We start from the raw sequence: 27,315 nt of genomic DNA, 5'->3' as shown, positions 1-27,315 counted from the left end.
AGAGCAGAAATTTTTGCCTTAGTCTCAGTCTTAGGGGGAAAGCATTCATTCTTTCACCAGTAAGTTTCATGCTAGCAGTAGGTTTTTCTTAGATGAGCTTGGTCAGATTGAGAAAATTTCCTTCTATTCTTAGCTTACTAAAAGTTTCTATCATGAATAGGTGCTGGATTTTATCAAATATATTTTTGTATTAATCAAGTGGATAACTTTTGTTCTTTTTGTCTGATAATATGGTGAATTACACTGGTTGATTTTTGAATGCTATTTAGATTAAACCACTTTCTTTTTTTTTAAGATTTTATTTTATTTATTTGAGAGAGAAAAAACGAGAAAGCACAAGCATGGGGAGGAGCAGAGGGAGAGGGAGAAACAGACTGTCCGCCGAGCAGGGAACCCGACACGGGGCTCAATCCCAGAACCCTGGGATCATGACCTGAGCCGAAGGTAGATGCTTAGCCGACTGAGCCACCCAGGCGCCCCTAGATTAAACCACTTTCTTAAGTGACCTTTTGTAGTTTGTATTTTTCAAGGAGTGTTCCTATGTCATCTAAGTGGTCCAATTTTTAAGGATAAAGCTTTTGATATATTCTTTTTATTATAATTTTAATTTCTGCACAATCTATAGTGATGTCCCTCTCTCATTCTTGATATTTGTAAATTATGTTTTCTCTCTTCCCTTCCTGATCAGTCTCACTGGAGGTTTATCAAGTTTACTGACCTTCCCAAAGAATTATATTTTTGCACCATTGATTTTCTCTATTATTTTTCTGATTTCCGTGCCATTGATTTCTACTCTGATCTTTTTTTTTTTTTTTTCTACTCTGATCTTTATGATTTCCTTTCTTCTGCTTAATTTGGGCTTCAGTGTCTATCCAATTTTCCAGTTTTTTAAGGTAGAATTTTAGTCTATTGATTTGAGATTTTTCCTCATTTCTAGTATAAGCATTTAACCCTGTAATCGTCTATAGGATTGCAAATGATTTACATGCATTGCATAAATTGTGATATATTATGTTTTATTTCATTCATCTCAAAATACTTTCTTAATCTTCTTCTGATTTTTCCTCTGACCCCATGGTTTATTCAGAAGAAGTGTGTTTTTTGGTTTACAAATATTTGGTAATACATTTTTGCATTGATTTCTTTTTTTTCTCTTTGTCTTTCACATCTTTTTTTTATCATTATTATGTTATGTTAATCACCATACATTACATCATTAGTTTTTGATGTAGTGTTCCATGATTCATTGTTTGCGTATAACACCCAGTGCTCCATTCAATACGTGCCCTCTTTAATACCCATCACCAGGCTAACACATCCCCCCACCCCCCTCCCCTCTAGAACCCTCAGTTTGTTTCTCAGAGTCCATCATCTCTCATGGTTCATCTCCCCCTCCGATATCCCCCCTTCATTCTTCCCCTCCTGCTATCTTCTTTTTTTTTTTTTTAACATATTATTTGTTTCAGAGGTACAGATCTGTGATTCAACAGTCTTACACAATTCACAGTGCTCACCATAGCACATACCCTCCCCAGGTCTATCACCCAACCACCCCATCCCTCCCACCCCCCACCACTCCAGCAACCCTCAGTTTGTTTCCTGAGATTAAGCATTGATTTCTAATTTAATTTCATTTTGGTCAATGAACAAACTTTGTATGATTTTAATCCTTATGAATTCATTGATCCTTAGATTCTCCCTGCAAAAAAAGCATTTGGCATAATTCAGAGTCCACTCATTTCAAAACGCCCAATAAAATAAGAATGTATGGATACCATCTTGATTATACATATGTGTGTATATGTTCCCTTGGAGGAAAAGGGAGGCATGAAAAGATCCTGTTTTATTAAAATACAGTGCTATTGTTTTAATTTAAAAACTATATACATGTATTCTTCTGATAATTTTAAATATAAATTTAAAATAAAATATCACTCTCTAAAGTATCAGGAATGAATGCATTAGATAATGCAGAAGGTAATGAAAGCTCAGTGTGAAAAAGAATAGCAGCTTGCACTGGAGTGGAAACAGCGAAGGTTTCTTTTTTTATTTTATTTTATTTTTATTTTTTTTTTTTTTAAGATTTTATTTATTTATGAGAGAGAGAATGAGAGAGAGAGAGCATATGAGAGGGGGAGGGTCAGAGGGAGAAGCAGACTCCCTGCCGAGCAGGGAGCCCGATGCGGGACTCGATCCCGGGACTCCAGGATCATGACCTGAGCCGAAGGCAGTCGCTTAACCAACTGAGCCACCCAGGCGCCCTGGTTTCTTTTTTAAAGCATGCAATTTTACAGTAGCGATCTCCTACCTGTTAGGACATGTAAAAGACTGAGCTACCCAGTATTCAGGCAGGCTTTAAGTTTGGCTCCATTTCATGCTTCTTTGCTTCTCAAGCATCTAAAACCACATCTCAGATCGCATCATATTTTGGAATCATGGAAGGAATGATCAGGGAAATAAGAGCTGGCCAGGCAGCCACCCTCTAGGAAGGAATGCTGGCCTTTCCCAGTCCAAATCTGTGCAAGATGAGAGGAGGAAGGGAAAGCCACAGCTTGCCTTGAACTTCTAAAGTGCAGAGTCTCCACCTGCTGGTATTCGCAACCCAATTAATATGCTTATAGTTATCACTCTTATAGGATGGTCAAGAGGGATCTTGAACTTCCAGTAGAATGGATGTGTTTTAGCATAATTTTACATTAGAAGAAAAACAAGATATATACCCCCAAATTTTTGAAATGTAATTTAGGTCTTTGAGGGTGTGTCAATGAGAGTTTTGAATCATGCCACAGAGGGCAAGTTTTAAAATAACTCCCTTGTTAGCAATCCCTTTCCTTCTACCCATTCCTCGTAGTTTCTGCTCAGATTTTCTTCTTCCTCCCTTGTCTCTCTTCTTCCATCTCCCTATCCCAAACCAACTCTCTTACACTGCCTTTCCTGCAACACCCAGCTTCCTGCATTCATTTTTTTCGTCATTGTTTTCTGCCTTCTGATATTTCAGATAAGAAGTCTGTTTCCTGCCTAGTTCCTATCCTTTTATGTATAAACTATTTGTTAGTTAGCTTATTTATTTCCTTTCTAAAAGCTATGAGATCAATTTTTAATTATCATTGTTTTTCTTTTGCTTCTGATCTTGTAATCAAACAATTTCATCGCTGCATATGTAACTATTTGTATATTTTCATTGTTCCTGCTTGATGCCTTTAAGTTACACGAATCTTACCCATCCAAAGACTAAAGTCCTCCTTTAACTCAGGAAAGGGTCTTCTATTATTTCTTTAATTGTATTCTCTTCTACATCTATTGTGCAGCAATTGGAGGTTGCTGTATAGAACTTCCTCAATATATTTTCTCAATTTTGTGTGACTCAAGGTAGCTGAGACCATTACCTGAGCAGTCTACCTGATAACTGCTTAGTGCTTCTACACCTGCCTTTAAGAATGCTCCCTCACGGTGAGTACTGGGTATTATATAAGACAGATGAATCACAGACTTGTATCTCTGAAACCAATAATACTTTATCTGTTAATTAATTAATTAAAATTTTTAAAATTATTTTAAAAAGAAGGCTCTCTCATTGCCTTCAAGAATGAAAGCAGGGTTTGGGTTTTTGTTTTGTTGGGTTTTTTTTTAAGATTTTGTCAGAGAAAGAGAGCCTGTGCAAACAACGCCACCCAGGCGTCCCCAAAAATGAAAGCAGTTTAAAATGAAACCATTTTAATGTTATCTTATTCTTTCCTCTCTCCTTTAAGGATTCCCATATACATGTTTCCCCTTTGCCTGTCCTCTGTATCAATTGTTGTATCACTGTGGCAGACGCACTTTGGAAAGATCAAAGGGCTAGAAAATTCAGTCCCACAAAGGGCCCTCTCGATAGCTTCAAGATTTGCCTCACCACTCCACTCAGGTGTCATCTCTCAAACAGCTCAGCTGTGGCCAACACAGAGAAGTGATTGACTTGAAAAGATCAGTAGATGTGGCTTGTGTCTTTGGAGTGAATGCCCATAAAATTCACAGAAGACAAGTTTTGAAAAAATACTGCTGCATGGAGCAAAAGGAGAAAGTACAAAATGAAAGGAGACTATGAGGCTTCCCTAATGCCATTGGCAGGAAGCAGTCTGATGAAGCTACTCACCCGCAAACAGTGCCACCTTCCATGAAAAAAGGATGACTCAGAGGACAGAACCAAGAATCCCAGAGAGAAAACAGAGCCACTGAGGACCAGTCAGGGAAATAACAGCTGGTGGACAGCAGTCCGCATCTGTGAAAATGAGAACATGGATTATTCCCAGTCCTTGAAATGTAATCAAGGAATTCTGGCTGGAGTTTTCCCAAGTGGAATTCAGAACTGCCATGGATTAATGACTCCTTTTCACCTTCCACTTTCCCCCTTTTTGAACAAGAATACTTATAGCAGTTATCCTGTGCCTGCCCCAGGATTGTAAGTTGGGTATATTGGAGGCAGATAACTTGTCTCTGGTTTCACAGGTCCACCGATGAAGAGAAATTGTCCCCCAGGAGTTGTACCTAATGGATTACAACCAGGGGCTTCATTCTCACCTGGACCTGAGTTAGATGATGAGATTTGGGGCCTTGAGCTGGTGCTGTAATGGAATGAGATTTGTTATTCTGCATGTGGGAGGAACCTGGAGCATTAGGGTCACACTCAAAGGTGACCCCCAATGGGTCATGCCCTTGTATAATCTTCTCCCTGGAAAGTTAAAAGGAATTGTGACTTGCTTCTAACCAGTATAATATGGCAAAGATGACAGATCACGTCTTTAACAAGGTTATGTTATATGGCAAATGTGATAGGATGCCATTCCCTTGATTTGGATGTAATCGGGCAAAGTTGATGAGAGGTCAATCTGTGATTGTGTTTTTCATATTAGGCTTCATTTTAGCATGCTGGAGAAAGAGACCCTTCTTTGCTGGCTTTGAAGTAAACTCCATGTTGCCAGAGGGCCTGCAAGAGGGCTACATGGTAATGAACTGCAGGTGACCTCTAGGAGTTGAGAGTGGACCCTAACAAGCAGCCAGCAATAGATTAATTCTTTTTTTTTAATTTTTTATTGTTATGTTAATCACCATACATTACATCATTAGTTTCTGATGTCGTGTTCCATGATTCATTGTTTGTGCATAACACCCAGTGCTCCATGCAGAACGTGCCCTCTTTAATACCCATCACCGGGCTAACCCATCTTCCCACCCCCTCCCCTCTAGAACCCTCAGTTTTTTTCTCAGAGCCCATAGTCTCTCATGGTTTGTCTCCCCCTCCGATTTCCCCCCTTCATTCTTCCCTCCTGCTATCTTCTTCTTCTTTTTTTTAACATATATTGTATTATTTGTTTCAGAGTTACAGATCTGTGATTCAACAGTCTTGCACAATTCACAGCGCTCATCATAGCACATACCTTCCCCAATGTCTATCACCCAGCCACCCCATCCCTCCCACCCCCCACCACTCCAGCAACCCTCAGTTTGTTTCCTGAGATTAAGAATTCCTCATATCAGTGAGTTCATATGATACATGTCTTTCTCTGATTGACTTATTTCGCTCAGCATAACACCCTCCAGTTCCATCCATGTCATTGCAAATGGCAAGATCTCATTCCTTTTGATGGCTATATAATATTCCATTGTATATATATACCACATCTTCTTTATCCATTCATCTGTCAATGGACATCTTGGCTCTTTCCACAGTTTGGATATTGTGGACATTGCTGCTATAAACATCGGGGTGCATGTCCCCTTTGGATCCCTCCATTTGTATCTTTGGGGTAAATACCCAGTACTGCAATTGCTAGATTGTATGGTAGCTCTATATTCAACTTGTTGAGGAACCTCCATACTGTTTTCCAGAGTGGCTGCACCAGATTGCATTCCCACCAACAGTGAAGGAGGGTTCCCCTTTCTCCGCATCCCCGCAAACATCTGTCGTTTCCGACTTGTTAACTTTAGCCATTCTGACTGGTGTGAGGTGGTATCTCATTGAGGTTTTGAGTTGGATTTCCCTGATGCCGAGCGACGTTGAGCACTTTTTCATGTGTCTGTTGGCCATTTGGATGTCTTCTTTGGAAAAATATCTGCTCATGTCATCTGCCCATTTCTTGATTGAAATATTTGTTCTTTGGGTGTTAGGTTTAATAAGTTCTTTATAGATTTTGGATACTAGCCTTTTATCTGATAAGTCATTTGCAAATATCTTCTCCCATTCTGTCGGTTGTCTTTTGGTTTTGTTGACTGTTTCTTTTGCTGTGCAGGAGCTTTTTATCTTGATGAAGTCCCAATAGTTCATTTTTGCCCTTGCTTCCCTTGCCTTTGGCGATGTTTCTAGGAAGAAGTTGCTGTGGCTCAGGTCGAAGAGGTTGCTGCCTGTGTTCTCCTTTAGGATTTTGATAGACTCCTGTCTCACATTTAGGTCTTTCAACCATTTGAGTCTATTTTTTGTGTGTAGTGTAAGGAAATGGTCCAGTTTCATTCTTCTGCATGTGGCTGTCCAATTTTCCCAACACCATTTGTTGAAGAGACTGTCTTTTTTCCATTGGACATTCTTTCCTCTTTGTCAAAGATTAGTTGACCATAGAGTTAAGGGTCCATTTATGGGCTCTCTATTCTGTTCCATTGATCTATGTGTCCGTTTCTGTGCCAGAACATGCTGTCTTGATGATGACAGCTTTGTAATAGAGCTTGAAGTCCGGAATTGTGATGCCGCCAGCTTTGCTTTTCTTTTTCAACATTCCTCTGGCTATTCGGGGTCTTTTCTAGTTCCATACAAATTTTAGGATTATTTGTTCCATTTCTTTGAAAAAAGTGGATGGTATTTTGATGGGGATTGCATTGAATGTGTAGATTGCTCTTGGTAGCATTGACATCCTCACAGTATTTGTTCTTCCAATTCATGAGCATGGAACGTTTTTCTATTTCTTTGTGTCTTCCTCAATTTCTTTCATGAGTATTCTATAGTTTTCTGAGTACAGATTCTTTGCCTCTTTGGTTAGATTTATTCCTAGGTATCCTATGGTTTTGGGTGCAACTGTAAATGGGATCAACTCCTTAATTTCTCTTTATTCTGTCTTGTTGTTGGTGTATAGGAATGCCACTGATCTGTGCATTGATTTTATATCTTGCCACTTTACTGAATTCCTGTATGAGTTCTAGCAGTTTTGGGGTGGACTCTTTTGGGTTTTCCACATAAAGTATCATACCATCTGCAAAGAGTGAGAGTTTGACTTCTTCTTTGCCTATTTGGATGCCTTTTATTTCTTTTTGTTGTCTGATTGCTGTGGCTAAGACTTCTAATACTGTGTTGAATAGCAGTAGTGATAGTGTACTTCCCTGCCGTGTTCCTGACCTTAGGGGGAAAGCTCTCAGTTTTTCCCCATTGAGAATGATATTCTCTGTGGGTTTTTCATAGATGGCTTTTATGATATAGAGGTATGTGCCCTCTATCCCTATACTCTGAAGAGTTTTGATCAAGAAAGGATGATGTACTTTGTCAAATGCTTTTTCTGCATCTATTGAGAGGATCAGATGGTTCTTGTTCTTTCTTTTATTAATGTATTGTATCACATTGATGGATTTGCAGATGTTGAACCAACCTTGCAGCCCAGGGATAAATACCACTTGGTAGTGGTGGATGATCCTTTTAATGTACTGTTGGATCCTATTGGCTAGTATTTTGGTGAGAATTTTTGCATCCATGTCCATCAAGGATATTAGTCTCTCATTCTCCTTTTTGATGGGGTCTTTGTCTGGTTTGGGGATCAAGGTAATGCTGGCCTCATAAAACGAGTTTGGAAGTTTTCCTTCCATTTCTATTTTTTGGAACAGTTTTAGAAGAACAGGTATTAATTCTTCTTTAAATGTTTGGTAGAATTAGCCTGGGAAGCCATCTGGCCCTGGGCTTTTGTTTGTTGGGAGATTTTTGATTAGTGCCTCAATTTCCTTAGTGGTTATACATCTGTTGAGGTTTTCTATTTCTTCCTGGTTCAGTTTTGGTAGTTGATACATCTCTAGGAATGCATCTATTTCTTCCAAATTATCTAATTTGCTGGCATATAGTTGTTCATAGTATGTTCTTATAATTGTTTGTATTTCTTTGGTGTTGGTTGTGATCTCTCCTCTTTCATTCATGATTTTATTAATTTGGGTCCTTTCTCTTTTCTTTTTGATAAGTCTGGCCAGGGGTTTATCAATCTTGTTAATTCTTTCAAAGAACCAGCTCCAGTTTTGTTGTCTGTTCTACTGTTCTTTTGGTTTCTATTTCATTGATTTCTGCTCTGATCTTTATTATTTCTCTTCTCCTGCTGGGTTTAGGCTTTAATTGCTGTTCTTTCTCCAGCTCCTTTAGGTGTAGGGTTAGGCTGTGTATATGAGACCTTTCTTGTTTCTTTAGAAAGGCTAGTATTGCTATATACTTTCCTGTTAGGACTGCCTTTGCTGCATTCCAAAGATTTTGAACAGTTGTGTTTTCATTTTCGTTGGTTTCCATGACTTTTTAAAATTCTTCTATAATTTCCTGCTTGACCCATTCATTCTTTAGTAGGATGCTCTTTAGCCTCCATGTATTTGAGTTCTTTCCAACTTTCCTCTTGTGATTGAGTTCTAGTTTCAAAGCATTGTGGTCTGAAAATATTCAGGGAATGATCCAATCTTTTGGTACCAGTTGAGACTGGCTTTGTGACCTAGGATGTGATCTCTTCTGGAGAATGTTCCATGGGAACTAGAGAAGAATGTGTATTCTGTTGCTTTGGAATGGAATGTTCTGAATATATCTGTGAAGTCCATTTGGTCCAGTGTGTCATTTAAAGTCTTTATTTCCTTGTTGATCTTTTGCTTGGATGATCTGTCCATTTCAGTGAGGGGGGTGTTAAAGTCCCCCACTATTATTGTATTGTTGTTGATGTGTTTCTTTGATTTTGTTATTAATTGCCTTATATAATTGGCTGCTCCCATGTTAGGGGCATAGATATTTACAATTGTTAGATCTTCTTGTTGGATAGACCCCTTAAGTATGATATAGTGTCCTTCCTCATCTCTTATTATAGTCTTTGGTTTAAAATCTAATTTGTCTGATATAAGGATTGCCACCCCAGCTTTCTTTTGGTGTCCATTAGCATGGTAAATGGTTTTCCACCCCCTCACTTTCAATCTGGGGTGTCTTGGGTCTAAAATGAGTCTCTTGCAGACAGTATATCGATGGGTCTTGTTTTTTTTATCCAATCTGATAGCCTGTGTCTTTTGATTGGGGCATTTAGCCCATTTACATTCAGGGTAACTACTAAAGATAGGAATTTAGTGCCATTGTATTGCCTGTAAGGTGACTGTTACTGTATATTGTCTGTGTTCCTTTCTGGTCTACATTACTTTTAGGCTCTCAATTTGCTTAGAAGACCCCTTTCAATATTTCTTGTAGGGCTGTTTTCCTGTTTGCAAATTCCTTTAATTTTTGTTTGTCCTGGAAGCTTTTTATCTCTCCTTCTATTTTCAGTGACAGCCTAGCTGGATATAATATTCTTGGCTGCATATTTTTCTCATTTAGTGCTCTGAATATATCATGCCAGTCCTTTCTGGCCTGCCAGGTCTCTGTGGATAGGTCTGTTGTCAATCTAATATTTCTACCATTGTAGGTTACAGATCTCTTCTCCCGAGCTGCTTTCAGGATTTTCTCTTTGTCTCTGAAACTCGTAAGTTTTGCTATTAGATGTCGGGGTATTGACCTATTTTTATTGATTTTTGAGGGGTGTTCTCTGTACCTCCTGGATTTTGATGCCTGTTTCCTTCCCCAAACTAGGAAAGTTCTCCGCTATAATTTGCTCCAATATACCTTCTGCCCCCTCTCTCTTTCTTCTTCTTCTGGGATCCCAATTATTCTAATATTGTTTCATCTTATGGTATCACTTATCTTTCGAATTCTGCCCTCGTGATCCAGTAGTTGTTTATCTCTCTTTTTCTCAGCTTCTTTATTTTCCATCATTTGGTCTTCTATATCACTGATTCTCTCTTCTGCCTCATTTATCCTAGCAGTTAGAGCCTCCAATTTTTATTGCACCTCATTAATAGCCTTTTTGATTTCGACTTGGTTAGATTTTCGTTCTTTTATTTCTCCAGAAGGGATTTCTCTAATATCTTCCATGCTTTTTTCAAGCCCAGCTAGCATCTTTAAAATCATCATTCTGAACTCTAGTTCCGACATCTTACTAATGTCCGTATTGATTTGGTCCCTGGCAGTCAGTACTGCCTCTTGTTTTTTGTGGTTTTTTTGAGGTGATTTTTTCAGTCTTGTCATTTTGTCCAGAGGAGAATAGATTAATGAGAGAACAAAATGCTAAAAGGGTAACAACGACCCCAGAATAATATACACTAAATAAATCAGAAGAGACCTGAAACCTGGGGAAAAGAAAGGGAAAGAAAGAAAAAAGAAAAAAAAAGATAAAAACAAACAAACAAACGAAAAAAAACAGAATATGATCAAATATGATCAGGCTGGTGCATAGATCAGTCCCACACACTAGATTTTGGGCATATTTTGGTGTGTTAGAAGAAAGTGCCTCCCAAAATTTTAAAGAAAGAAAAACTTGTATCTGTACAAAAGTAAGGGTAAATATGATGAAGGGATGGAATATGACTGTAAAGATGAAAATTATAAAAGATTTTATAAAAGGAATTGATAAGATAAGAAGTTGGTTGGGGGCGCCTGGGTGGCTCAGTTGTTAAGCGTCTGCCTTCGGCTCAGGTCATGATTCCAGGTCCTGGGATCGAGCCCCGCATCAGGCTCCCTGCTCAGTGGGAGGCCCGCTTCTCCCTCTCCAGCTCCCCCTGCCTGTGTTCCCTCTCTCGCTGTGTCTCTGTCAAATAAATAAATAAAATCTTTAAAAAAATAAAAAAAGAAGTTGGTTGAAAAAAGAAAGAAGAGGATTTAAAAAAAACAAAAGGGAGAGAATGTGATCAGGCAGGAGGCTAGAACAAATCCATACACTAGAGATTTAGGGTATATTTTGGTCTCTTAGAAGAAACTGTATCCCAAAATTTTAAAGAGAGAACAACTTATATATATATAGCAAAAATAAGGTTAACTACTATGAAGGGATAGAATATGACTCTAAAAATGAAAATTAAAAAAGATTTTTTTAAAAAGGGATTGATAAGATGTTGGTTGAAAAAGGGAAAAAGAAAAATTTAAAAAAAAAGAAAAAGAAAGTTAAAAAAGAAAAAATTAACTTTGAAAGACTAAAGAATCTTGGGAAAACAGCCATGAATTCTATGTGCAGTATTCCCCTAGCGCTGGAGTTCTGCCGTTCTCATTGATGGGTAAACTTGGTCTTGGCTGGCTGTTCTTGCTGATCTTCTGGGGGAGGGGCCTGTTGCCGTGGTTCCCAAATGTCTTTGCGGGAGGCGGAATTGCTCCGCCCTTGCCCGGTCTGGGCTAAGTGATCTGCTCGGGTTTGCTCTCCGGAGCTTTTGTTCCCTGCAAGCTTTCCGTACAGCTTTGGAGGCCGAGAGTGAAAATGGCGGCCTCCCAATCTCCTCCCCGGAGGAGCCGAGAATTCGGGGCCCCACTCCTCAGTGAGCCCCCAGAAAAAGCAGTCAGTCACTCCCGTCTCCCCGGTCTCCGGCCTCACTCCATGCCTATCCGGCCTATGACCGAGCATTTCTATCTCTGGCTTACGACCCCATGTGGAGTCTCCAAACCCAGCAGATCCCTGTGGTGCGCTCCCGCGCCGCTCCGCCCGGGGGAGGAAGGGGAGTCTCCCCGGATCTGCCGCTTGTTGGGTCCCTGCTGGAGGAGCAGTGGCCCGACTGTGCCGCGGATCACGGTTTATGGCAGCCCCAAGCTGAGAGCCCGCTCCTCAGCTCTGTCTCTGCAGCCGTCTTCCCTGCTCTGATATCTGGGAGCTCTGCCACACTCAGGCATCCCCGGTCTTTCTGTGACCCCAAGGGTCCTGAGACCACACTGTCCCACGAGGGTTCCACCCCTCGCTTAGCCACTGGAGTGATGCTCAGCGGAGCAGACTTCTAAAAGTCCAATTTTGTGCTCCATGGCTCTATCACTTGCCAGAAGCGGCCGGCAGAGGCCCCCTCCCCCGCCGTCTATCCTCCCGAATATCACCTTGGATTCACTTCTCCGCACGTCCTACCTTCCAGAAAGTGGTCGCTTTTCTGTTCAGAGAGTTGCTGCTATTCTTTTCTTCGATCTCTGGTTGAGTTCGTAGATGTTCAGAATGGTTTGATCCCTATCTAGCTGAATTCCTGGGACCAGAGGAAATTTAGGTCTCCTACTCCTCTGCCATCTTGGTCCTCCCTCCCACATTTTGCCAATTTAATTACACTATGTCTTAGGGTGGACCTGCTCTTGTTAATTTTGTTGAGGGTTCTCTGTGCCTCCTGATATGGGTATCTGTTTCCTGCCCCAGACAATGGAGGTTTTCAGCCATTATTTCTTCAAAAAAATTTCTGCCCTTTTTCTCTCTCTTCTTCTTCCGGGATTCCTATATCACAAATGTTGTTGTGTTTGATGGAGTCACTGAGTTCCCTAAGTCTATTCTCGTTTTGCATAATTCTTTTTTCTCTCTTTTGTTCAGCTTGATTACTTTCCATTACTCTGTCTTCTAGGTAATTAATTTGTTCTTCAGCTTCTTCCAGCTTGCTGTTCATTCTATCAAGTGTGTTTCTCATTTTGTTTATTGAGCCCTTTATCTTTCCTATGTTATTCCTTATCTCTATGTTAGAGTCTCACTGATGTCTCCCACTCTTTTCTCAAGTTCAGTGATTTTCCTTATGATCATTGCTTTAAATACTCCATCAAGCATGTTACTTATATCTGTTTCACTTAGATCTCTGGCCATAGTCTTGTCTTGTTCTTTCATTTGAGATCAATTACTCTGTCTTGGCAGTTTGGATAAGTTTGTGTCTCTGTGCCTGTTTCTGTGAGTTAGGAAAGCTGTGTCTCCTGTTCTTGAGGGTAATGTCCTTATGAAGAAGAGGATCTCTAGGGCCCTGCCATGTAGTGTTCCCTCTTCCCCAGGGCCTGATGCTTCCAGGAGTGTCTCCAGTGTGTGCTGTGTGCATGCTGCTGTTTTATTCTGGTTGCTTTATTCTTCAGGCCAGTTGTCTGCAGAGGCTTTCTTTGCCTGCTGTGGGTAGTGTTTAGTTCCTAAGCTGAATGTGGTGTGTTTTAACTAGGTGTGCTCTGGTCTGCTTGTGAAACACCACCACTGGAACTGAGCCTCCACAAAACTCCCCAGTCAGGAGACATGGTGTGAGGAGGGGCTTAGGCCTATCTTTTGAGGGAGGGAGTCCACTCTGCTGGGACTTAGGCAAGTATAACTTGGAAGGGCAGTCCTATAGGAGCATGGTGGGACAGGGCTTGGTATAAGCAAGTTAGGTAGTGAGTGTCAGCTCTGTGCTATTTCCTGCAGGTGGTCCTGTGCTTATGCTGAGGGGTGGGGGAGGGAAATGGCACCTGTCAGTTCCTTTGTTCTTGGAGGAGTCTTCCCATGAATGCTGCCTCACTGAGACATGCTCCAGGATGAGCAAATATGTTCCCCACTGTGTGCCCTAGGTGCTCTTCAGATCGCTATTTCCACATTGTATGTCTTTGGGCTATTTGCTCTGCCTTCTCTCTAAGAGCAGTCCTAATACTTTCTGGGCTCTATCAAAGCCAAGCCCACTGACCTTTAAAACTCTAGGCTTTAAGCCCCACTAGTTATAAGAGTTCACGACATTCAGCCCCTCTGTCTTTCCAAGTCAATTATTATGGAAATTCATTTTCCCTGTGTACTCCCCTATGTGCTAGTCTGTCTCATACCCTTCTCCATGACTGTGACTCCCTCTTCTCCATGGCAGCCACAATCTGTTTCTCCCAAACCACATCTTTGCACTTCCTACATTCTTCGATGTGGCCTCTTCTCTATCTTTAGTTGTGGAGTTTGTTCTTCCAGTCTTCAAGTTGATTTCTGGGGATTTAAGATGATTTGATAGTTATCTAGTTGTATTTGTGGGACACGGCAAGCCTAAGGTCCTCCTACTCCACTTCAATCTTCCCTCTCTCCCATAATCAGGGATTTTTAAATGCTTCTCTTGGCAATTGTAAAACAAATAAACTAAAAAAAATCAGTTAAATATAGCACTAATTGAATACTTATATTCAACTTGAATAATTGAATAGCACTAATTATCAAAATAACTAATTGACATTTGTAGGACATTACATTACATGATGGAAAACTACAAATTCCTTTCAAATGTACTTGGAATATTCATCAAGAAGAACAATATGCTGGAGCATAAATTTAGTCTCAAGAAATGCAATAGTATTAACATTATGAAACCAGTTCAAGATGGTGACAAGGGAAGATCCTGAGCTCACTTCTTCCCAGGGACACCAAATCTACAGCTTCATGTGGAACAATGTCCTCTTCTTTAAAAACTAGCTGAGCAACTCCTACACATAAGGCAAACAAGAAAAAAACACCTCAAAGTGGGTTGGAGAGGCTGGGACACAATTTCACCATAAACCTCAAAGCTCAGCAACCCACAATCAGGAGGGAACTCAAAACACAGGGCTTCTCCATGAGGAGAGAGGAATTTGAACCTTACATTAGGCACCCTAACTTTTAAGACCTTCATCTAAGAGATGAGCCCCCAAGACCTCTAACTTTGGAAACGAACTGGGCTTTTGTCCATGAGACCCACAAGGCTATAGTAAACTGAGAAATGGCTCTTAAATTGCCCATGCACTAGGACTTATTCACCCCAGTGTACAGCACAGAGGCAGCCAGTTGAGAGGCATCCAGTCTTTCTATGAACAAGACCTATTAGCTTATCTTTATAGCTGAACCCTGAAGGGTAGGCTAGTAATAATATAAATAAATAAATAATAAATAAAAATAAACAGACATGTAAGGGCCAACTGTAATCCTCTGCAGAGATGTTGGAGGATGAAGCTATCTTTGTACTCTCCCTCTTCCCTGATCCAGAGCACCAGTATCTACTGGGAGAGGAGCTTGTTCACATGTCTTGTACCCTATGCTTTACCTCTGGTGCCCCAGTTTTTGTGGATGCTCCCTGGTTTTCCTGGTGACCAGGGCAACTCATTTTACTAGGTCTCATGGGACTATAACAAACAGAGATAAGGTTCTTGGCCAGATTCCACCCCCACGGCATCACACACAGACACAGTAGCCTTATGTGTAGGAGTTGTAGGAGTTGCTCAGCTAATTTTTTTAAAAAAGAGAAACACAGGTCAGTCTTTCTGTGAAAGAGGCCTTTTTGCTTGTCCTCAAGCTACAGACTAGCTGGTTTGCCCATATCTAGGGTCCTATTGAGTACACTCAAGGGACAGAGACCAATAGATGCCATATTTGCACTCTCCCTCTGCCTCACTCCAAGTCACTGGTATCTCTCAGAAAGGAGTTCTTTTTTTCACTCATCTGGCACCCCCATTTTTGTGGCTCCCACCCAGGGGACACCTGTAGATCACCTGGCTCTGGTGGCTAGTGGTCTTTGCACTTGTGCTCTCAAAGACCTGGATATATTTGCAGACTTCAAAAGCTGCTCTGAGAGTCTGATTTACAATCAGCCTGAATCTAGGTGCTGAGATCCTCCCTTGTCAGGGGACACTGACAAGTCTTGGCCCACCCTCAACTATTGGGAGCCAGTAAAAATAAAAGAGGTTGCTTAGACAATCACAAAGGTTTGAGAGACCACCAAGAGCTAGGCAGTGTTGAATGATAAGGTTCATCTCCTACACAGGGCCAAACCTTCAAGATTAAGAGAGTTAACTGTTTTATCTTATGCATAAATACCAATGCAGAGAATCAAGGAAAATGAAGAAACAGAAGAATATGTTCCAAATAAAAGAACAATTTAAAACCTGAGAAAAAGACATTAAAGAAACAATTATAAGTGACTTACCTGATAAAGAGTTCAAAATAATGGTCATAAAGATGCTCACTAAACTTGGGAGAAGAATAGACGAACACAGTGAGAACTTCATCAGGGAGAGAAAATATAAGAAAGCACCAAATGAAAGTCACAGATTTGAAGAATACAATAACTAAACTGAAAAATACACTAGAGGTGTTCAACAGCAGATTAGATGAAGCAGAAGAAAGGATCAATGACCTGAAAGACAGAGCATTGTAACTCACCCAATCAGAGCAGCAAAAAGAAAAAATGATGAGAAAAAAGTAAAGTTAGCTTAAGGGACTTATGGGACAACATCAAGCGGGCCAACAGTTACATAGTAGAGGTCTCAGAATGAGAATAGAGAGAGAGAGAAAGGAGCAGAAAACTTATTCAAGGAAATAGCTGAAAATTTATCTGAAGGAAACGTATATCCGGGTCCAGGTGCTACAGTGAGTTCCAAACAAGATGAGCCCAAAAGAGACCCACAATAAGATATTTTATAATTAAAATGTCAAAGATTAGAGACAGGTAGAGAATCTTAGAGCAGTAACAGCAAAATAACATGTTACATACAAGGGAAACCCCATAAGACTCTTAGCATATTTTTCAGCAGAAACTTTTCAGGCCAGGAGAGAATGGCACAATATATTCAAAGTGCTGAAAGAAAAAAAAAAAAAAAAAGTCAACCAAAAATATTCTACACTGCAAAATTGTTTCAGAATTGAAGCAGGCCAGAAGGGACTGGCATAATATATTCAATGTGCTAAATGAGAAAAATATGCAGGGGCGCTTGGGTGGCTCAGTCATTAAGCATCTGCCTTCGGCCCAGGTCATGATCCCAGGGTGCTGGGATCAAGCCCCACATTGGGCTCTCTGCTCCGCAGGAAGCCTGTTTCTCCCTTTCCCACTCCCCCTGCTTATGTTCCCTCTGTCACTATGTCTCTGTCTGTCAGATAAATAAATAAATCTTAAAAAAGAAAAGGAAAAAAGAAAAATATGCAGCCAAGAATACTCTATCCAGCAAGGCTGTCATTCAGAATGGAAAGAGAGATAAAGAGCTTCCAAGACAAATGGAAACTAAAAAAATTTGTGAACAATAAACCAGCCCCATAAAAAATATTAAAGGGGATCCTGTAAGCGAAGAGCCCAAAAATAACAAAGACCAGAAAGGAACAGAGACAACCTACAGAAACAGTGACTTTATAGGCAATGCAATGGCATTAAATTCATATCTTTCAATAATTACTTTGAATGTAAATGGGCTAAATGCCCCAACCAAAAAACACAGGGTATCAGATTGGATTAAAAAATAAGACCCAAAAACACCTCCAGACTGAAAGTGAGAGGGTGGAGAACCATTTATCTTGCTAATGGACATCAAAAGAAAGCTGGGGTAGCAATCCTTATAGCAGACAAATTAAATTTTAAACCAAAGACTGTAATAAGAGATGAAGAGGAACACTATATCATACTTTAAGGGTCTATCCAACAAGAAGATCTAACAATTGTAAATATTTATGCCCCTAACGGGAGCAGCCAATTACATAAACCAATTAATAAAAACTTAAAGAAACATATTGATAATAATACAATAATAGTAGGGGACTTTAACACCCAACTCACAACAATGGACAGATCATCTAAGCAGAAGATCAACAAGGAAACAAGGGCTTTGAATGACACACTGGACCACATGGACTTCACAGATATATTCAGAGCATTTCATTCTAAAGCAATAAAATACACATTCTTCTCAAGTGCACATGAGACGTTCTCCAGAATAGATCACATACTGGGTCACAAATCTGGTCTCAATTGGTACCAAAAGATTGAGATTATTCACTGCATATTCTCAGACCACAGTGCTTTAAAACTTGAACTCACTCACCAGAGAAAATTTGGAAGGAACACAAATACATGGAGGTTGAAGAGCATCCTACTCAAGAATGAATGGGTCAACCAGGAAATTAAAGAAGCATTTTTAAAAATTCATGGAAGCATCTAACCACCACGTGGAGACTGGATTGTAGGAGTTCACAAATGGAGTCAGGGAGACTATCTAGGAACATGATATAACTCTCTAGGGAAGACATTTAGTGTGGTAGTGGGTGACAAAGATAGTAGTAAAGGCAAAGTGAACAGGTTTGGGATAGATTTTTATATGACATGTTAATAAATTAAATGGGTGGAGTGGGTAGAAAATCAAGCTTGTCCCTAAGAATTTTGTCTTCCATAATGACTAGGTGGATCCTGATGTTGTTTATTGAGATAGGGAAGACTGAGGGAGGAAATTATTTCAAGTGGTGGTTAAAAATAAAGATTTTCTTGAAGCTTGAAATGATTTTTGACATTTATGTGGAACTCTCAGCAGTCAGTAGAATATATGAGACTGGAGTTCAGGAGGAAGCCAGGGTTTGGAGTTATGTATGTTGGTGTCATTGACACATGTGCTGGGTTAAATTCCAGGAAAGTAGAGGACGTTTCATAGGGACAGAGTGTGTACAAGACAAGAAGAGGGCAAGAACCAAAGAGTCAGCAAAGGGGACTGAGAATGGTACCAGTGATGTGGGAGGAAAACCAACATACATGGAAGTCAAGGAAAGTGGTTTTTTCAAGGAGGAGAGAGTGGCCAGTTGTATAAGTAGGTAAGAAGTAGTAGAAGAGGTAGGTGAAGTGAGAACATGACAGAGAAGTGAACTGGGTTTGGTGGACTTGACATTTGCAGATTTAATCAAGTATCCAAGATAAAAACTAGATTGGAGCATTTGAAAAGACAATGGGAGCTGAAGAAATGACGGATGGATTAGAGATGACTCTTTTTTGAGTAGCTGATCTCAGGGAAAGCCTGTGCTCTGGGATCAGGAACTCAGCTGGACCTAAAGTATAAGAATAAAAGAACCTGAAGAGAAGCTGAGAGAACTTGAGAATCAGAGACATTCAGTCATCAGCAAGGAAGCCCTGGAGTGCCCTTGCAAGCAGAGGTGACGTGTTATGCAAAAAGCCTTTAATTCATACAGGAAATAATTATTAGCAACCTACACTTTACCAGCCATTACCCTAGGTGATGAAGATGGAGTGATGAAAAAGAAACAAATCTGGTCTCTATCAGCATAAGGCATCATAACATTTTGCAGTTACTATGTAGCAGGCCTTTAAATATCAGTGTATAATTTCCATTCTTACCCAATCCTATCTGTAGCAGGTAAAACATATATATCTATGGAATCTAAAATTCAAAGAATTTAAGTGATTTACCCAGTGTTACATAGTGTTAAAACACAGATTATACAGTATAAATCTAAGTATATTGAAAATCCCTCTTTTCTATGTCATCAGAGTTCTTTTGTATTAAGTTCATGTATACCCCATTATTATGCATAAACCAATGTTTCTGCCTTTATATGTTCAAATGGTAATTAGTGATAAAATCAATAGAAGAAAATTGCCAAATCATAATGAAGATATTATTTGCTTTAGGAAGTTAAGGTAGAAAGATCTTATGAGTTTACATTCATAGGAGTTACAAAAGTCAAACTGGTCATATAGATGGAGTAATTATTATGTGATCAGCATAGGAAGAGTCACTATTTAATTTCACACTTAGTAATAACACTGTGAGAATATGATATTATTAAATCTATTTCAGAGATAAAGAAAAAAGGCTCATGGATATTAAAAATTGACCCAAGTGGAAGAGCTCATGTTCAAATTCAAATTTTCTGATTCTAGAGCTTGGGCTTCTAACTACTGTTAGTGAATAGTACTAGATTGGGTAAAACTGATAAAATTTCTGATGTTTATATGTAACAGTGTGTATCTTAGAGTGGGGGAGAGAGGTGAGTGTTGCTAGTTTCCATATACAGAAAAAATTTGCATCCATTTTGTATTTATTACCTAAAAAGTTCCATGTGAGTTCACACTATGTGCAGGTTGTCATGGGCATGTATTGAAGAATACAAAGAAGTATTAAATACACTTTTTCTGAGATTTTGTTAACAAATTGGGCTAGGGTTTCCAAATAAAAAATAGGATGCCCAGTTAAATCTGAATTTCAGGTAAACATTGAAATCCAAATTTAACTGAGCATCTTGTATTTATTTGTATTGGCTAAATCTGCAACCTTAAAACAGGCACATGAACATAGACAGTGCTAACCATATAAGCTGCAGTGTGAATAGAACAGCAACTTCACATATTTGTTATTTTTTAACTTTCTCATCTGTCAAGAATGTACTTAGAGAACTTCTGAATAGTAACATAGACCTTAGAGATCTGATCCAGACTGCACTCTTCTCTGCCATCATTTTATGGGGCAAAAGGAGATTTGCAAAGATCGCTACTCAAAGTCTGGGGACCTGCTCATTTTTGTAAACTATCTATATGAGAATATCATTATTTTCTTAGTTTCTCTCCTTCTGAGGGGGCTTGACTACAGAAATGAGAGTTCTACATCTGGCCAACGCTAGTAATTTTGATGCCTCCTGGTTTTGGGAGTAGGAGACTGAAAGTTGGAAAATAAATTAGTTGGGACATTGAACAGGAATGAAATGGCTGTGGCTGTAGTTTACTACTATAGATAAGCAGGGAACCAAAAGCAGGAAAACTAAGATAAGGTGAAGGATAAATTATGACTTGGTGACTAAGGTATTCTGGTACCAATTCCAGTGTGTAGGGAGGTTTTCCATACCACCAAGCAATTCTCCAACACCAGCTGGGTGTTCCTCAATTCAACTCAAGTCTGATGCTATCTACATGGAGATCCCACAGATTAAGGGCTCAGTCCCACAAGACAGCCCCCCCTCCTACTTTAAATGCCAATCAAAAGTTCAGGTTGTCACCTGTGATTCTGATGGAAGGGACATACTTTGGAGGTTCACATGACTCCCTATTTGGCTTTGACTAATTTGCTAGAGCACTTACAGACCTCAGAGGATGTTTTATTCACCAGTTTGTTATAAAAGGATAAAACTCAAGAACAGCTAGATGAAAGAGATAGGGCACAGAACTTTTTAGACCTCTTCAAGCACACCAGTCTCCCAGAATCTCCACGTGTTCACTAACCCAAAAATTCTCTGCACCATGACTTTTGGATTTTTGTGGAGGTTTCATTACATAAGCATCATTGATAAATCATTGGCCATTGGTGACTGAACTCCATCTTCAGCCTTTCTCCCTTCCCTGGAGGTCAGGGGGCATGGGACTAAAAGTTTCAACCCTCCAATCACGTGGTCGATTCTCCTGGCAGCAAACCCCCATCCCACAGGGGTATCCAAAGTCAACTCATTAATGTAACAAAAGACACCTTTCCTGCTCTTATCAGGTAGGACATTTTCAGAGTTTTAGGAGCTCTGTGCCAGAAACTAAGACCAAATATATATTTCTTATTATAAATCACAATACAACAGTGACTGATTGCCAAGCCAAAGAAATCAGTAAACTTTGGTCCTAAACAAACTTATTTTGCTGGAAACACAGACCTGCACTGGGACCAGATTTTTAGAAAACATATAAGTTTCATGTAGGATCAAGATTTTCAAGAGGTATGATACTGGAAAATTTTTCCATGTAATTTTCAGAGGCTGCATGATTAATAGTGACTTTTTCACCACAGTTTTCTTAGATGGTTTTCACATGGTTCTCACACAAGGACAGCTCACCACCCCGTCCCCCCAACCGTATTCCTTCACCGCATGAACATTTGACAATATCTGGAGCCACTTATGGTTGTCACACTAGGGCTTTTTTCTGACAACCAGTGGGTAGAGGTCAGAGAGGCTGGTAGATAGTCTACTATGTCCAGAACAGGCCACCTCACTCCCCCATCACAAAGATTATGTGGTCCAAAATGTCTACAGTATGTGGTTATATACAATGTGGTTGAAAACTGCTTTACACTGTACTGCTTCTAAAATTTCTAGACTCACACTTTATACACACATTCACCTTCTAATTCAGTATTTCATGGTTTATTTTAGCTTGTTTCATTACTTTAAAAAACTAGACAGTTGCAAAAATTCACCATGTTTTTGTTGAATCCATTCAAAGTGAGTGCAACACTTCATTTTATTTTTTGCTTTAAGCCAAATTTTTCAATATTTCATGAGTTTCTGCTCATTACATCTCTATTAACTTTAAACAACTTGCATCTTTAAGTCATAAATGGTGGTGAAAGCCACAAATATTTTTCAGTAAAATGCTTCACATTTCTGCAGTAATTCTACTTTCCAGACCAGGAGCTTCCATTTATCCATCTCACTGTTAGCCACAGGGTTATTCTTTAACCCTTTTGGCATTGTCAAATGACAAAACTAAATCACTTTAGTAAAATCTGTGATATCCTTTATTCAAGGGAAAATAATCCATGGATTAAGGGAGTAAAGTTGACATCCTTTTGGAATATAGGTGAGGTCCAGAGCTGACAGTCAAGAAAGAATTCTTGAGATGCCTGTGGTGCAAAAAGGTGATTTTACTAAAGCACGGGGACAGGACCCATGGGCAGAAAGAGCTGCATTACAAGGGTGAGGGGTGACTGATTGAGGGTAGAGAAAAAGGGAGGTTTTTAAAGGAATTTTTGTGTGTTAAAGAGGGCCTACATGACACCAGAGACCTTGTCATTGTCAAGTTAAGGTTGTTTTTCCCTCTAGTAAGGCATTAACATTAAGACAGTTGGGAGTTTCCTGGAGGAATGTTACTCTGCTTATCACAAGTCCATGTCAATGGGCTGCAGGTTATAAGAAAATTTTATTTTATTTACATTCCCTTCTACCTTTGTTTCTCACATACTATGGGTGGGTGGGTGATGTTAGGGCTCCAGGAAATTGAGTCTATGGGTCTCTGGAAGTTAGGCTATTGTTAAGAATGCTTTTTTCTTGTAAATCACTAAGACATTTGTAGACTGAGGGAGACTAATGTCTTGCTGGACTGTGATCTCTATTAGTTAACCATTTGTGGGGTTTTTTTCCTTTCCTTAGTTTTAGGGCAGCCAGGAGTGCCTGAGGAATGTCACATATAACCCCCCTGGGGAAGGGGGGGTATGCAGGGTGTCAGCTTGTACTTTGTCCTCAGTTTGTCTTCTGCTCCCTCATCAAAGTGACTCACAAACTGTGGAGCACTTTTCTCAAGGGATTTGGGAAAGGGTGAATTTATAGAGCTTTAGAAGAGGGAACATGGAAACTGTGCATGATTGGCTAGAAAATCAGGGATTTCCCTGATTTCTAGGGTAAAGTGAACTAGCTAAACCTGATTTGGAGAACTGTGATTGGTATATGTTAAGTTTCCTTGACAGGTGTTTCTTGTAAGTGCAGGCTGACTTAAGTTTAGATTGGGGTGTGGGTGGAATGTTGGGGTGGCCTCCATTTTATGGGTCCCGATAAAGGAATTGACTACTTCCACTTCACAGTTCAATGACATAAAGACAAAAACACCAAAAACATATACATTTATATCATATATACCTATGTTTACACATATTATTCTACAGAAACACAAGTAAGAGCTCTGAGACACATTTGACCCCTTAATTCATCAGGTCAGATTTGCCAAATGAGTTTTGGCACCAAAAAAACCCCTGATTTTTCTGAGCTATCTGGATTTGGAAATTCAGAAAAGGGATTATGACCGTGTAATAAGATCATGGCTTTACTCTCCTTAAAACTCTTCATGATTTTCCATTACATTTAGTATAAAATCAAAATCCTAATATCACCTACAGGCTAAAAGTGCCCAGCCCCAGGTGACTTCTCCAATGCAATCTTTTCCCTTTCTTCCTCTCACTGTCTGTGCTTCAGTGAACTTTTCTTCTGGTTTCCTAAGGAAGGTCACCATCAGTTCTTTCAAGATTTTGTACGCTGTATTACTTTTACCTGAAACATGCCTCCCTTTCTCCCAAACACACACACACACACACACACACACACACACACACACACACACACGCTCCAGTTACATCTAGTTAATCTTTGATGTCGCATCTCATGTCACCCTTGAGACCACCTCTCTGGGACCCTAAGGTGATTGAGATCAACCGATTATTCTCCGTTCTAGAACTGCACACTCCTCTTGTGACATTTCTCACGCCCGTATAAAGTCTTGCCTGGTTGCGTTTTGTGCATCACTTTCCCTCCATTGTAAGCTCCCGGAGGGGAGGGGACGCGTCTGTTTCCTTCTCTGGATTCGCAGGGGCGGCAGGGGCCTGAGCCAGCTCAGCCCAAAGCAAGTGTTCAGGGGGGAGGGAAGCGGGTGGGACGTGTTTAAGGCCCAGGGAAAGGGCTGTGGGAGGCGAGGAAGGAGGCTGGGGTCTGTCAGGAGGAGGCGGTGAGGGGCAAATGCCCGCGCTGCTCAGGCTGGGAGGTCCGCCGCCGAGCCGGAACCCAGTGACCCGGGAAGGCTCCCCTGAGACGGGGTCGCCGCCGGCAGAGGAAAGACGAGCCGTGGGTGCTGGTGGTTTGGGGGTGCGGGGGGAGCCACCGACGGTGCCGCCGTCAGTGTCTTCCAGGAGCCCGCGGGTGACCGGATCGTCTCTGTCCCCACCGCTCATTTCGTGCAGCAGTTTAAGGGCGAGTGCTACTTCACCAACGGGACGGAGCGGGTGCGGCTCCTGGTCAGATGCATCTATAACGGGGAGGAGTACGTGCGCTTCGACAGCGACGTGGGGGAGTTCCGGCCGGTGACGGAGCTGGGGCGGCCCACCGCTGAGTACTGGAACCGCCAGAAGGACATCGTGGAGCGGACGCGGGCCGAGGTGGACACGGTGTGCAGACACAACTACGGGGTGGTTGAGAGCTTCACGGTGCAGCGGCGAGGTGAGCGCGGCCCGGGGGCGGGGGGTCGTGGGGAGCTGCATGTGTGTGTGTGCGTGTGTGTGTGTGTGTGACTGTGAGACAGAGACTAGGGCAGGAGTGAGCGTACAGGGTCTTGAGCAAGTACAAGTTACAAGGATCCACGTGAGAGTGCGACGTCAGGGACAGTGTGGTCTGTGTGACTGTGCAGAGTGTGTGGTTGGGGATTGTGTGGTTGTGTCCATGTGTGACTGTGAAGAGTGTGGTTGTGTCCTTGTGTGGCTATGGGGACAGTGTGGTGTGTCCGTGTGTGACTGTGGGGACAGTGTGGTGTGTGACTGTGGGGACAGTGTGTTGTGTCCGTGTGTGACTGTGGGGACAGTGTGGTGTGTCCGTGTGTGACTGTGGGGACAGTGTGGTGTGTCTGTGTGTGACTGTGGGGACAGTGTGGTGTGTCTGTGTGTGACTGTGGGGAGAGAGGGAGGGGTGCGCTGTGAAGTGAGGGGGACGAGAATGAGTGTGAGCTGGGCTGTGGGCCTGGATGTGGGGGATGGGTTGGGAGAGTGGGTGTGCGGAGAGGACACAGGAAGGGGCATCTGGCATCCTTGGTGGCCCCTGAGGGAGAGCTGAGGGGGCGTCCGGAGCCCCAGGTGGAGGGAACACTAGGCAGGTGGTCGGAGATCTGGGGAGGGAAGTGGAGGGTGTCCTGGTTGGGGTGAAGGTTTAGGGGAGGGGAGGGGAGGACTAAAAGATTGGGGAGAATGTGAGGAGGCCAGTCACCCTCTGTTCTTGGCACTCACCCCTCTTAATCCTGAAACCCCTGAAGAAAGTGTGTCTGTGTCTGTGTGTGAGACCATTTCTTTGACAAAAAGTGTCTGACTAATTTTTGATGGGTTGAGGGGACCTCTGAGACCCCTCTGATCTTTCCGAGGCTGCTTTTAGGTCTCAACTTCTTGCTTTTTTTCTTTCTTGTTTTTTTTTTAAATTTTTTAAAAGATTTATTTTAGAGAGAGAGAGACGGAGAGAGAAAGAGAAAGAGAGAGAGAGAGAGAGAGAGACCACAGGCAGGGGGAGGGGCAGAGGGAGAGGGAGAAAGAAAATCTGAAGGGGACTCCCTGCTGAGCTGGAGCCTGAAGGAGAGGGTGGAGGGAAAGGGGGGCTCCATCTCAGGACCCTTAGATCATGACCTAAGGCAAAACCAAGAGTCTAATGTGCCATCCAGAAGCTCCTTGCTTTGTTTCATAGTGTATATATTCTTACATACTTGAAATGATTTTGAAACTAGGTTTTTTAATTATATTTTTGTTACAAAATATATTGATACTGCTGTTTTTATAATGATGAAAGTATTTAAAGAGTTGCATATGATTTCTTTATATAGTTGTAAGAATTCACCTCACATTCACCTTTGCTAGACCGTTTTTTCAATATTGCCAAATGCTCAGTTGAAAATTTATCTTGTTAATTTTTAATTTCTATTCCTTTGATTACTAAGGTTCTTGAACATTTTTTTTACATATTATTTCGCTAATCATTGTAAAAATTATCTACTGTCTATTATCGCTGGGGTTTTGGTGTTTTTCTCAGGGATTTTATGCATGCTTTATACATAAGATTATTAATGCTTTGCTGACATTTGATTTAGCATTTTCCCTAGTTTTTGGTTTATATTTTGGTTCTGTTTATTACTTTTCCTGCTAGGAATGTAAACATTTTGATTTAATGAAATATACTACAAAATTGTTAGCAGTGGTTTCTCATCAGTCTTAAATCTACCATTTTATGGTATTGTAAAAAGGTTTTCCCATATTTCTCCTTTTACAAAGACAGAAATTGAATTTATTCAAGCTGTAGTGTCAGGGATGGTCTCAGGCACTAAGGATACCTGTTAGTGAGTCTCAGACCCTGTCCTGAACTCAAGTGTTACTGTGGGGACAGTGTGGTGTGTCTGTGTGACAACTATATAAAGAAATCATATGCAACTCTTTAAATACTTTCATCATTAGTTGTAAAAGGGAGACAATTATAAAATGATAACAATTCCAATAATAGATATTTTTGTAGTGCAAAGAAGAAGGATTGATCAGCTGAGTGCAATTATGAGAACTTTTTAAAATAAATGAGTTTCCTTGCTTTCTCTCTCTTTCGGGACTCCTCCTGTTCTTGGGACTCAGCTCCTAGAGCTAGAGAATCACCTCTGTCTTTCCTGCTTCCCAGGGTAGAACCATTTCTGTGTTGTTTTAAGGTGTGAGTGTAGCATTCCCAGGATTTCATACTCTCTTTCCCCATCTACCTCAAGCTGTTCCCCAATTCATCCACCCTGCTTTGAGTCATATTTCCTCTCCAACAAAACAAGGATAATAAGTAGCTAACACATACTGAAGGCTAAATTTCAGTTACTGTTTTACGTACTTTGGTGCATTAATCTTCACATAACTCTAAGAGTTAAGTTAGTAGCACTATTCCCCTTGATAGGTGAGAAAGCTGGGGCACAGAGGAATGTGAAAATTCTCCCAGGATGAATCAGTAAAGTAGCAGAGTCTGGATTTGAACCCAGTCAACCTGCTCCAGAAATCATGCTTTTAATTAAGACACCATATGCTTTGCAAAACTTGTAAACACT

The 27,315-nt window shown here is 40.8% G+C and overlaps 1 protein-coding gene across 1 annotated transcript in view; it reads left to right on the top strand.

Moving 5' to 3' along the window:
• The window catches only part of LOC118552209 (H-2 class II histocompatibility antigen, E-S beta chain-like), a 39,512-nt gene that overhangs the window by 9,765 nt on the left and 2,432 nt on the right, over positions 1 to 27,315 (top strand). The window contains exon 2 of the mRNA XM_078054362.1: positions 24,331 to 24,716. Within this exon, the coding sequence (XP_077910488.1) occupies positions 24,331 to 24,716 (386 nt within the window). The remainder of the gene's footprint in view (positions 1 to 24,330; positions 24,717 to 27,315) is intronic.

The sequence above is a fragment of the Halichoerus grypus genome, chromosome 9, assembly GCF_964656455.1.
Source record: "Halichoerus grypus chromosome 9, mHalGry1.hap1.1, whole genome shotgun sequence".
In the NCBI taxonomy this organism is placed as follows: domain Eukaryota; kingdom Metazoa; phylum Chordata; class Mammalia; order Carnivora; family Phocidae; genus Halichoerus; species Halichoerus grypus.
The sequence above is the reverse complement of the archived record's forward strand: the minus strand, read 5'-3'. Positions and strand labels throughout refer to the sequence as shown.